Source organism: Dendrobium catenatum, unplaced genomic scaffold (genome assembly GCF_001605985.2).
Source record: "Dendrobium catenatum unplaced genomic scaffold, ASM160598v2 fragScaff_scaffold_183, whole genome shotgun sequence".
Classification (NCBI taxonomy): Eukaryota; Viridiplantae; Streptophyta; class Magnoliopsida; order Asparagales; family Orchidaceae; genus Dendrobium; species Dendrobium catenatum.
Genome location: NW_021318645.1, coordinates 12,234 through 26,252, shown reverse-complemented (window position 1 = coordinate 26,252; position 14,019 = coordinate 12,234). Strand labels below are relative to the sequence as shown.

The 14,019-nt window shown below is 35.1% G+C and overlaps 1 protein-coding gene across 1 annotated transcript in view; it reads left to right on the top strand.

The window, feature by feature from the left end:
* LOC110097255 (trafficking protein particle complex II-specific subunit 120 homolog) overlaps window positions 1–14,019 on the top strand; it is a gene marked incomplete at its 3' end in the record, with an annotated part of 34,020 nt that overhangs the window by 18,901 nt on the left and 1,100 nt on the right. Inside the window, 2 exon segments of the mRNA XM_028692893.1 lie at window positions 3,850–3,909; window positions 11,664–11,955. Of these exon segments, the coding sequence (XP_028548726.1) occupies window positions 3,850–3,909; window positions 11,664–11,955 (352 nt within the window).

The following is a 14,019-nucleotide window of genomic DNA, read 5'->3' as shown; positions in this document are numbered from 1 at the left end:
ATGGAGGGGGGGGGGAGGTTCGGCCGGTGAGGACTAGCCCTCGGCAAGGGGCGGCCGGTGGTGGTGGGCTTGGCCGGTGGTGGGGAAAACCTTGGGGAGGCCGGCGGCAAGGCTTGGGGAGACTTTGTGTAGAGCTTCTTGAGGGGAGGAGGAAAAGAAAGTAGAAGAAAGAAAATGCTAGGGCTACAATTACCTAGAGAACTCACTAAGAGATCTCGAAGAAGAACTCACCAAGAGATCCTCATTGCACTCACAAAGAGAACATAGAAAAATTTCATTCATCCAATAATAATCCAATACAATGATACAAGCCTTTATATATAGGCTTACAGAAAAATAAAAGCATAAAGTCACAAATGCCCTTGGGCTACAATAAGTGAAACATCCCTCATAGGGGTACAAACGGAAACATGAAATAACTAATAAAAGAAAAGAACTAAAGTATCATAGATAAAGGCTCTGAATTAGGGCCGTCGATCGTCGTCCCCGGCGATGGTACACATGTCGAAATCTGATGCCCTCATCAGTAGATGTATTAGATTTGACCTATGTTAATAGTGGTAGAGGTATACCAAAAAGACTTGATTAGAAAATATTAGAAATAACATTTTTTATTGTAAAATTTTTTAAAAAATAAAAAAATAAAAATTACCTTTTTAATTAAATTTGAATGAGAATTTGACTCTTATCAAGACACAATGAAGAAAAAAGATTCATGTAGTTTGTCACACCCCACGATATGTACCATTAATAATGTAGGGTGCAATAGAGAAAACTTAAAATTCTTCAACATTTAAAATATCATTTCTAAATATATTCAAGCTATAGTTCACTACATTTCTCTATAAAATGAAAGCATACAAAATATTTCAGTTAGATAATACATATATAATTAGAAAACTATTAAGAACCCTAAAATATTATAATAATAAACAATCTACATATCTCTGTTGCAGACCACTTACTCAGTTATACAATAAAATATAAAGCTTTATATTGACCTAAGGTTATTTTGCTTTCACGTTATCTTTGTCTTTCTTGTAACAACAATCAGAATAAAAATCTGGTGAGCTATGAGGTTCAGAAAGATATACAATTCTAATAAAGAATATAATGAACAATATAATTAATAATATGATTTCATTTATAACGGAACTAAACTTATAAGCTAATTTATAAAATAATTGAAAATATATACATGATCATAGGAATTAGTAATAATAGCAGATCTGCTACAATATTATAGGTAGACACAAATCATTTCCTTAATGATTGAAACATCACACCGTACTTATTTGAAGTATCATAGGTAGACTTGATTAGTATATAAGTATCTTGCATTTTATTTGAAGTTTGTAAATAATATCATAATTAGCTATCTCAGGTTCTAGTTTTATTTATAATATAAAGTTAGCTTTTATAGCTTATAATAATGCTTAATGGAGCCTAGTTAAAACCTGATATTATCGTCATTGAATTACATCAAAGTCATAATGCCTCCATTGGGGTCTCTTTTGCCCCACATGTACATGTATTATAACATTTCATTGTCAACCCTCAACTAATATGATATTCATTAGGTTTTAAATTTATGCACTCATATTTGATTGTGAATTTCATACTCATGACTTAATATAAAAGACATATTTATATAATATTTGCATAAGAAAATAATAAATAATTCAGTGCTTTTCTTTTCAAGAATATTGTTAATTATGAAAACATTTATATAATCATATGATATTTCTTAAACTTTAACTATTAAAATTTACATGTGGTCGTTCATACCTGAATATTTGATTGTAAAGCCACTCAACCAAATTAATATAACTTTAAATCTTTTTATCTTTCAGTTTTAATCGATTGGAATTGTATATGCCTAAAAATGCTAAAATTTACTTTTAAATTAAAATTGCATTTTTTATCCCTACGACGAGTTGTCACCTCTATTTTCACTTGTAAATTACCTACACAATCCAAATTTTCTCAAAACATATAATTTCTACCGTTCATATTTTATAATAAATTAAATAAAATCAATTCATTTCAAATAACAATTTACCTCACAACCGTAATCTCCCTCCCCCCTCCTCATATACTAGTTAAAAAAATAATATTTGGGTAATCTAACTTAGGAACTTACCAAGAAATTGAAACCTATACTAGAACCAAAATCTTATCTCTTTTCTTTCTTTTTTTCAAATTCCCTCTTCACCCTTCTTTTTCTTCTTCCTTCCTCTGCTTCTTACTCCACCGAAATAATCTCTCCTCCCTCATAGTAAAACCTCCAACACCTAAGCCACTCTAATCCCCCAGCCATAGCCTGCATCCGCTTCTCCTACGCTCACAAAGCCCGCAAATAGAACCTAGGCTAATGGAATCCGAATGGGAGTGGCTTACACGGGTAGTGCTAAAACATGTTTTAGTATTATAGATAAATTAAATCAGGTATTTTCCTATGGGTTTTTTATTATGAAATTTTTAGTCCTTTTCAATTAGTTTTAGCGCATGGAACATTGGTTTTTTATTTTTATATGCAATATTACCTTAATTCTGTCATATTTAGTATTTAGAAACAAGAATAGCACGTTATAGATTTTTAAGGCATTCTTGAAGATTATAGTTTGATATAACAAGCAGACCAACAACAACAACAACATCAAGCCTTTGTCACACTACGTGGGGTCGGCTACATGAATCCTTTTTTGTCATTGTGTCCTGTTAAAAGTCAAATTCTCATTTAAATCTAATAAAGAAAGATCATTTCTAATATATTCTAACCAAGTCTTTTTAGGTCTACCTCTACCTTTCTTAACATAAGTCAAATCTAATACCTCAACTTTTCTAACCTGGTCATCAGAAGGCCTCCGTTTAATGTGACCAAACCATCTAAGGCGACTCTATCTAATCTTATCTTCCACTGGAGCTACTCCAACCTTTTCATGTATATGGTCATTTCGTATCCTATCTCTAAGGGTAAAGCCACTTATCCACCTAAGCATCCTCATCTATCTCTGCAACACTTAACTTAGTATTAATGCTTCTCTTTTAATGGCCAACATTCAGCACCATAAAGCATTGCAGGTAGCGGACCAAATCTAATAAATTCTATACGAAGCTCTTGCTTGACTGTGATTAATCAGAGGCAGTTGGTGATAACTTTAGAAGGCAAGGTACTAAGAACTATTGAAGATACCTTAGTCTGCTAGGAATCAAATTCAAAAATTAGTTAACAATGTAAGTAGCTTTACAATATCGTATTAATTTATGAGAAAAACACAACAAAACACAACAGAACACTGACCATACTGCATGCTATGGTTTATATCTATATCTACAAACAAAGAAAGTGATGATCCACATGAGTTCTACCATTGTATTTTACTTTTGTTTGAATTATGCTGTGTAAAATTTGCTTTGCTTTTGACTCGTTGCAAGTGGAATTTGCTCTTAATGTTTTGAAAAGTTGATTAATAGTAACTCCGTACTGAATAGTTTCAACGCCAATGAAATTCCAATGTGAACAGATGAAGTTCAAAAGTTTCAACTCGGGAAGTTTTTCATTGTGCTGCTGTTGATGTATTCCCACTGCTGCACTTATTTTTCCGGTTGTTGTCCATTGCTGTGTATTCTCTTGTTGTTCCTGTTAGTGTATTTTCATGTTGTTCTTGTTACTTGCGGTTATGGCACATTTCTTCTCAAATCTGAGAGGGATCTGCTTCGATTCATTCTTTCTGTAAATAATTTGGAATATTATCCTTTCCTTCCACTCGAATTATGAATTTAGGTTTATTTCTCAAAATCATGTTATTTGTTAAATGATAAAATGTTTATTTTCACATTTTTCAGGGTTTCAACAGCGACCTTTGAGCTTGAAGCTCAACTAAAGCTAGCCAGGTACCTCTGCAGGTGAGAACTTGTACATTCTCTTCTATGACTGTTCTCCACTTTCGATATGCAAATTGAATTTCCAAATCACCCCAATCACCCTTTATTTCTTTTTAAGAAAACCTCATCAATACAGTTGTGACACGGAAAAAGCTTGCATGAAACTTGAAAAGCTTTCCATTATAATTTAGTTTTAGTTGTTAATTTTTCTATTATATCCCTTTATGAGTTTTCTCTTAGGCAATCCTAGAAGAATTAAATCAATTTGGTATGCATTATATTTGGGAAATCAAGTTTGATTTAAACACTTAGGAATGATTCAGTAGTTATTAGTCTCTGTAGTCAAGTTTTAATTCTCAAGCACACCAAGGCTGTGCTCTAGGTACTGCTGGGTTCTGTGGATCAAGTGAAGTTTTTATATGCAGAGTAGTTAAATAGGGATTACAATTTCTTGAACTAGAATCTGAAGTTTTTTGTTTAAAATTTGAATGTAGAGATGCCTTTTTAAGTTCCTGCATGTGCTCTCCTTCCTAGCAAAAATGTTGTAAGGCGGGCAATCTCAATTGTTTTATTAGTATATGTGAGATTGGAGTTGCATTTGGAAACACCAAAAAATTATCAATTGATGCTTTCTTTCTTATCGCATTTAATAAAAAGGAAGTATGTGCATTTAATAAAAAGGAATTATGGGCTGCTCTCTGCAGAAAATAAAATAGGAATTGAATTTTTGAAAATAGATTCTTAGCAAATAAATCAAGCACATTGTTACATGCTGTTAATACTGCATAATAAACCTTAAAGCGCTCAAGCATACACTTGATTCCATAATTCTGAATAAAATGCTCATCTTCTTAAAAGAGGCCTTAACTTGTTTTCCTTAATATATTTTCCAGTAATCCTTTCTTTTCCACTACGCTTCCCATCCTTAACTCTTTGTTTTTAGTCTGGCTAGCATATAATAGAGTCAAAAGGGAGGAAGAGGAAAGAAAGAAAGAAAAAGGACAAGGGAAGGGAATTTAGGAACAATGAGAAAATAAATAAAGGATTGAAATATTGATGACTCGGACCAAAAATAAGAGGATAGATGAGGAAGACAATGAAAAGACCATTCATACTTGTGCAATATCTTCTTTTAATGCAACAAAAAGGGTTAATGAAGCAAATAGGTATCGGTTGGTGTTGTATCCACCTCCATTTGGCAAATGATGGATGTCATTGTACTTTGTTAACCTTATATTTTGACCTCAAATTTATTTTCTTAGTCACAGCTCAAAAGTTTTGTGGGTGATGCAAACATCCTGCATTTACTATTTTAATTCATACATAATATCATATATTGATTTTTTTATCATCAAGTTATTATCAAGTCATCAGGCATAGCACATCATGTTGCCCTGCTTGAGGGCCCAATGCAACATGGAGGAAGCACCTTGATTTCTATTCAAGTTCTTTTGTTTGCTCTACTTTTTGACGATGGTCATCCAGCTAACTTTTGAAAGTTTGTTTTGGTTGAAATGAGTGCAATCACCTGGGGAAAGGTTATTTGGATATGTTTCATTATTGTTTATTTTCTATCTTATTACATTTATTTCATTAAGGTTTATTTTCATATTTTTTCCTGTTTTTTTTTTTCTTGTAACCCTAGGGTTCCCTGCTGTAGGGCAATTAGTGCATATGCAATGCAAACAATTTGAGTACTTCATCAATTGTCCTTAGGTAAGTAATCTTGATTGCTTAAGGTGAGGAAATGCACTAATAATGGAATAAGCAAAGCAACCCTAAGAACAACAGTGAAAAAATATAATACTTTGCAAGGGACTATGGTAACGAATCTTGATTGCTAGCCTTAAGGTGGTGAAGAAATTGATAACATGACTAGGGTAAATGATGGAGTTAACAATTATGTGGATAGAGTGGGCGTAGCTTTATGTTGATCTCCACGAGTAATCATCATGTAGATATTTCTCCTTCCTTGGAAATCTTTCTTCAAGGATTGTGTGATCTTTTCCTTGAGAGCGAGAGGAATAAAATAACTTACATGACGCAAGAAAAATGTATTCATTCATTCACTAAGCAAGAAGTGATTTAAAAAGAATTTAAGACCCGTTATTTACAGTGTTGCACGTGTAGTCTAAGAGATGTAGAGAAAACCAAAGGTTGGACGTTCATGGCTTGTTGAAGGGAGGTAAATTACGGTGATATGAATTTTGAAGATATTTTGAGGGGTTTGAATAGTTTATGTATGATTCTAAGGGATAGGCCATAAAGAAGAATTGCTTTCTAAGATTTTTTATGCTTTTGATTTGGTTAAAATAGAGAAAATGGGGTGACATGTTTAGGAGGAGCTGAGGTGGAGAGTCAACAAGGTGATGTGGTAACCCAAAGGGGAGGTGAGAGTCAAATGTGGTCAAAATAAAGGAAATTTCTTAGGAAATCAACTGGGCTAGCACAAGTACATGACTCACATAATCACAACTTATGCAATTACATGAAAAAACAGTGACTAAACAAGACCATAATACATCAATTATATTAGAGTACATAAAATTACTCAATCAAAAGAAAACATGAGATGATGTGAATGTGGTGGGAGTTTGAGGGAGTTTAGTCATAAATAGTTAAGTGTGGAAGCTTGGACTATAATAGTTCTAATAATATTTTTATAGAGGAGCCAACAAACTCTTTGATGGAATTGGCCACCAAGCCAAATCATTAATCAAAGCCAATAAAAGTAATCCATATTCATTCCCAATTGCAACTTATTTTCACCAACTATGGTTGGATTCTTCTCTCTTGGCCCAACCACCATGATAGAATTTGAAGCGTTGTGTAGTAGTTTCCAGCCACGATGTTGAGTTTTATGGATCTTGCAAGCATTTTGGAGCAGCACCAAAAAGTAAGCATTTGAAATAGAAATTAACCATTGATATTCCAATAAATAAATTTTGTCATGGTTGACTAAAATTAGCTCACACATAATATTAAAGCTTCACAAGGCAATTCCAATAATTTATACCAAGCTCGCATTATAATAAATTATAAATCTCTCTCGATAACTTTATTTAATTTAAAATTCTTAAATAATAAAAATATTTCAAGTTTTTTAACCAATTTTTTTTAGATCTCAAGATAAATTTGATGATTTTATTCTACATCATGATAGGGCTCCTCCCTCATCTCATATCTCTCTCTCTCTCTCTCTCCCCCCACCCCTTTCACTTGTCCTCCTTTTCCTATGTGATATCAAATGTTATCAAAGATTGAAAGGATCTGCAACCCACAGAGTAATAGTAAATTTTGAAATTCTAATAGAAATTTAAATTGTCTTATTTTTTGCAGATATGGTTTCTTGAACATACAACCATTCATGCCGTAGAGGATGAATTACCCCGCCCACGTTTTACTCGGTGGACGATAATTTTATTACTTTGTTTATTGTACCGAGTAGTTTTGCTCGGTATTGTTCGGTACATAAAATTATCGTCCCACCGAGTAGTCAAACTCATCATTGAGCTACACTCTAAACCATTTAATGTAGCCTAGGTTAGTAAGACCTTGTTAGTGGTAAATATTTTTAATTTTGGTCCAACAAGGAAGTTATAATGATAATATATGATGTAATGTTTTACGAATGGATGCAGGCATATTGATGTAGGCAAAGGGGGGTCAAAATATTTTGTGTTTTAATTTTGGTGAGTTTGTTTTTTCTCTACTAAAAAATCAGCTCATAAATGCTTTGCCTCTACTTATTAAGCTCATAAATTAAGTATTTATGTTGGTTCATTCCCCCCTCTCTAAAGACTCTTTGGTTTCCCCACCTAGTTCCCCTCTCCAAGGCTGCATTTCCCTTTCCCCTTCTTTGTGTCTCTTCGGTTTTTCCTGCCTGGTTGCTGTTTCGGTTCCCTTGGTTGCTGGCCATCCATCCCATTTCCCTGGCTGTTGTTTCGAGTCCCTGCCCCTTCGGTTCCTCCCCTAGCTGTTTGTCCCGTGGCTGCTCTGTTCCTTCGGTTCCTTCCCAGTTTGCCTGTCCCGTGGCTGCTTTACCCTGTTCCTCGTGGTGGCTGTTCCGGTCCCCTAGCTACAGGTTTCGGTTCTCTGTGGCCTTATTCAGCTGTTGTTTTGGAGTGAATGCTGGCTGTTTGGGTGCTGTTTATGGACAGCCCCTTGACCTTCCATTTTATCTCTTTTATTTGGTTTAATTAGGGTAATTATGGGATGTTTAGCTGCCCTCTTTTCTCCTATAAATATAATATATTTTGTAAGCAAAGAGAGGATGTTATGATGAAGTAATTTTTGGAATACCAAAGAAAAACCTGCAGGTTTCCTTGGAAAGGTTGCGAGCTTGTTCCACCTTTTTTACTCCTCTTCTAGGAAAGCTTGCGAGATTGTTCTATTTCGTCTCGACCTCTTATCTATTTCTTCTCTCCGTATGTGACCACTCCAATTGTATCCTTCTTCTAGATCCAAGAAAGCAAGTTTAGATGTTTGTTTTATTTTAAAAGTTTGTAAGCGTCAAAAGTTGTAAGTGTCTTTTTATTATAAAAAGTAGTATTTTGTGTTTTTTCTTGTATTTTCTTATTTACCTAGGAAATCTTTTAGGATGCTTGCAAAATTAGGGGTTTTCCTAGTTTCTTGCTTGCATCACATATCCTTCATGGTAATTTTGATTATATGATCAAAATTTGATCCATAATAAATGAGAAACACACATGCATAAGTATGCTTCCAATAAACTCATTTTCTTTAATCCTGTTGAGAAGGCTCTAAAGCTTACTCTAAAGGAAAAAACTTGATTGCTAACATAAAGGAAAAGACAGGTTACATTCCCTGGCTTAAGGAATTTGTAAAAATGGGATTAAGAATATTAAGTACCCATCCTCGTAGTCACTAAGCAAACCACTAGATTGTTAAGCAGCCAATTCCCATTGAAGCCAACTCTTGGAAAATTTTAAGATGACACCAGAGAACCTCTCCAATGAGTTACCACTATTGCTTGACATTCAACATGCAATTGATCTGGTTTCAAAATTACCAGATCTTTCTCGCGATAGGGTGAAGGTGAACGATCCTGTTAAGTTAAAATGACAAGCTGATGGACATCTATTAAAATGATTTATTCATGAATGTTTGAGTCATTGTTTTATGACTGTCTTATGGACTCCTATTTGTATAGAATGTTTGTCCATGCTGGAGTCATCAACAAAATTTTGGTTAGGAATAGGTTCTTGATTATTTGATTAGATGATATGTTACATCTAATTTCGACATACTTGTTCATCTCTAAGATCTATCTTAAGTGTGGTTGTTACCATATCCAAAATATCATGGAGATGAGTGGAAGACATCTTTTAAGATGCATGTTGGCGTATAAAATGACTAGTGATGTTATTTGTGCTATCCAATGTGCTTAATACTTTTATGAGCCAACCAATTTCTTAAAATTGGTTGGTAATTTTTTAGTTATTTATTTTGATGGCATTCTCTTTTGTAATATATTTTAGACAAAATTCTTCAACAATCTATGCTTTGTTTTGGAGCCAATTTGTTGGAAAGTTATTTATTAACCTAAAGAAGTGTACTTTTTGTTAGCCACAAGTTTTATTTTGTTGTTTCGTATTTTCTTTTGACAAAATGCAAAGTGTTCCATAACACTCAATGCTATTATTGAGCATCCTCACTCGCAATACAATTATGATGTTAAAAAGTCATCATTTTATCAGAGGTTTTAGTTCCATTGTTACTCCTTCAATGTATAATCCTAAAGCATGATAAATTCAAATAGACTCCTAAACTTATCAAAGCTAGAATGATCGAGTCCCCCATGCTTAGGTCTTTTGATGTTGCAAAAGTTTTAAAAGACTTATATGATGCTTCGAGGGTAAGAATTGGCATTGTATTGAATTAGAAAACCTTCCTACTGCTTACTTTGGTGAGAAGCTCAATGATGCCGAATAAAAATTCCACACTAATGTTTGATATCGATGGTGTGATAAATATTTTCTAGTTTTATTTAGAGATTTGTATTTAGGGAATATTTAGATTTGTTTCATTATGATTCATTTCTTGCATTATTACATCTATTTCATTTGGATTTATTTCCTTATTTTCGCACTGTTTTATTTTCTTGTAACTTTAAGGTTCCTTTTATTATAAATGGGACTCCTAGGGCTATATTGAGATCATTTTTGGTGGAATGAAACAATGTTTAAAATTGCGTATTCGGGTATTGAGGCGTTTTTCATTCGTGAGGCGAGGCGTAAGCCTCAAGGCGTTTTGAGGCGTAAGCCTCAAAATCAAAAGATTGCGTAAACCAATGTCGGGCATTTACTTCAAGATGTATGTAAGTTTTAATATATATAGTGTGAGGCATAAGCCTCATGCCAGTGAGGCGAGGTGGGCCGCGGGCAAGCCTTAAGGCGGGCCTCAAGCAAGTTGAGGCGCAAGCCTCATAACAAAAACTCGAGGCGTAAGCATCGAGGCGTTTTTTACTAAAATTGCGCAAAGGCGGGCCTCAAGGCGAGCCTCATATTGCGCAATTTTAAACCATGGAATGAAATAGTTAGCTATTCAAGGCTTGCTTTTCTATTCCATGTCTTCCACCCCCTCTCGCTCTCTCTCTCTCTCTCTCTCTCTCTCAATGAATAGCTGAGTTTTGCTCCGTAAGAGATGCTTTCATTGAAAAATTCAAGGCTTTGTAATTTGTGGAATCTTATAATGCATTTGAGGCAGAGCCAACTTTCATACGATTTTTCCCTTTTAGGCTGTAAATTTTCACTTCAAGTTTTGTCTCTCATACTTAAAACATAATCATTTTTGTTGAGCTTTTCCAGAGTCTAAATTACATATTTTAACATTTTCATTAGTAATTATTTATTTAGCTCTTTCTTGCTTGTCTTTGAAACAAATTTGTGTGTCTAAATGAGGTGTAACTCTACAATCTGATTGTATAACCTTGCAACATACAAAATGATTATGCTGGAGGCTTCAATTTTTCTGCCGTCTAGGGAATGATTGATGTACATATGCTCATCATTTCACTGAATAAAGCTTATTCCCAAAATCAAAACCATGACCTTCTGCATCTCAATCGTTCACAATGGAGCACGGATAAATTGGTCCCCTGGACTGTTCATTAGGCCGGTCCCTCCTGGACCGGTCAAAGCATATAGCAGTAGGTGGATGAATTTCACATGGATGAGTTCCACTCTCTTGGAGTGGGGCCCAAGGAGGGGAAATTAGAATGGGGAAGGGACCAGTTAAGAGGGAAGAGCAGTTTGGGAAGGGCTGATTAGGGATATGCTTTGTTTGTATGCTTTAAGTAGTTTTGGGAGGCTAGGGTTCAGTTTTTATGTTGGTGTTTGCTGAATTTAGGTTTTCTTAGGTTGCGAGGGCTCTAGCCGGCGGCTAGGAATTTGGGAGAGCCGGATCTTCCTCTCCAATTGAAGATCCAATTGTATCTTTCTATTTTCTTTCATATTTCTTGCAATAAAAAGATTTGTGGTGTGTTCTTCTTCCCGATTTCTCATTACGTCGCTGATTTGGTTGAAAGCGCATCTACTCCCTATCAGGCACCAAACCATGCTCTAGGCCTGCCATAATTTCTCTGCTGGCATGGAATTTATTATTTTAATCTTATTAATATATGCAAATAAGTTTAGACTTAATATATGCAAATAAGTTTATATGCAAATAAGTTTATATTACAGCCTCTAAATGAACCTAATTTTGATTTCTCATCTGTTTAGACTTTGGATGTGGTAATGTTAATTTTGCAGGCGGTTTGTTGTGAAGGAAGTAGTAGAACTGTTGATGAATGCTTCTGATGGTGCAAAGTCCCTGATTGATGCTAATGATTGCCTTATATTGTATGTTGAGATAGCTAGGTTATTTGGAGCTCTTGGTTATCAGCGCAAGGCAGCATTTTTCTCTAGGCAGGTTGCACAGCTATACTTGAAACAGGATAATATAAGTGCTGCTATCAGTGCTATGCAAGTTTTGTCGCTTACATCCAAGGCCTACCATGTGCAAAGTAGGGGAACAAATCGAAAGCAACATGGATCACTCCATGTGAGTTTTTATGATAATTTTAGCTGATCTTGTGCGTGATAATTCATCCTAATATTATCTCATAATCTCATATCATGACTATGACTTCTGCTTGCCCTAACTTATGCATTGTATATTGAATTGAGCATCTGGCCTAACCTAATCTAATCCTATAACATTTCAGGTTGGGTATGAAGCTAAAATATCCCCATTTATCTGATTTGCCAAAAAAAATCTGACTAGTTAGTGTGTTGATATGTCTTGATCCAAATTAAGTTCAAATTTGGTCTTGAATCCCCAGCCTGATTACATGTTCGAGTCTAGATTTGGCAAAGCTTTAAATGCCTTCAGAATGATTCAAACCTGCCTGCGTTGACCTTTGATTACATTCTACTTTTCCGTGAAACTTATAAATTATATGACAATTTCTATTTGCTTGATCTATGATGGAATTTGTTACGGATGTTGACCTCTGTGTAAAGAACAAAAAGAGAAAGAAATAACAAAAATGACATACCTCGTATATGTCGAGAAGCCGCCCAAATCTCCCGAATTCCCGCAGGGAATCTCGCTGAAACACTGTAGACGTGGCGCCGTTCGCGTCTGATCCCGCAAATCCCGCGGCAGCTCCTCGATTGTCGCCTGTTCGCGTCGTTAAATAGAAGCCCTGCTCCCTTCCTCCTTCAACTCCATACACACAGAGCCAAAACTCTGTTCAGCCCGACACCTGGCAAGAACTCACTAACTTCTCACTCATGAACAACAAAATCAAGGAGATTTATAAATGATCACATTAAACCTGTGTATTATTGAAGTTAATGGTTTTAGTGAGACACCAACAAATGTGAGTGATAAAGTTGAACATGTCTCGGCTACAAATCATCAAAGCGAAGTGACAAAAGAGTGTAATTTGGTTGTCAATGATTGATTCAAAGTTCTCTTCAAATATTGTTGTAATGTTGATCACCAACGATACTATAAGACCTTTAAATCGTCCATGAACCAGACTCAAATCATCTATGTTTACAAGATGAATACAGTAATTGAAATGGAAGACACACAATGGATGCAATCTATCCATAAGAAAAGGTTGATTGGAAAGTACAATAATATGGTTGCAATCAAGACATGAATTTCATTGAAATATCAATATGTCGTCACATTGATTAGGATGAACATGTTATTAAGCAAGCTTGCTACACAACATTTGAACCATCTTCACATGACAGTGGGAGATGTATGATGTTCAACAAGGCTCATCCATCATTAACAATCAATAATGGTTGTAAAGAATACGATGACCTAGTTGTGGACAATAATAACCATCATATGATTAGTGTAGTGATTTTCCAACACTCAATAATCAGCTAACCACAAATGAAGGTTGACGAAGAACAAGAAAAAGCAAATGATTCCACCACGAAGAAGGAAGGTATTTTAGATGAATACACAAACATCAAGTTCAAAATGGCATATAATCCTTCAACAATCGATATCAGTCAGCATGCAAGCAAATATAGGAGATTCTTCCAATCAACATATAAAGAAATCAATGCAAAGCAGGAGATTAGTTAGTGCATTATGACCCGCCTACAAAAATTAACAAATAGTGCACGACAGTCTACCTGTAAGAAGCAGCGAACAATTCTATACAGAAGCTGCTACGCCACCGGATCTGCAACCTCCGTACAAGCAGACAGAAGGCGTCTATTCCAAGAGTACCCCTGCACGTGCACTATAAATTGTATACACATAGGTACACTAAAAGGGGTAAAAATAATTATAAAACCCGCAGGGACCCCGGCGAGCGTGTTATTGGTACACACGTGACGTCTAGGATGCTGCGCGGGTTGACAAGTGAATTCAGGTTCGAAACTGATCCTTCTATACGGGTCAATAGAAGTTGACAGGGTTCGAACCAACAAACAAATATACGATTGTGACGATCGTGATATTTTTCTTAATACATTCATATTAGTCCTTCAAGGCCTACAACAATATGAATTCGCTAATAAGGGCATAAAGCCTACGAAACCCGATCCTCTGTTGACAGTCCGATAGAGTTGACAAGGTTCAATCCATAAA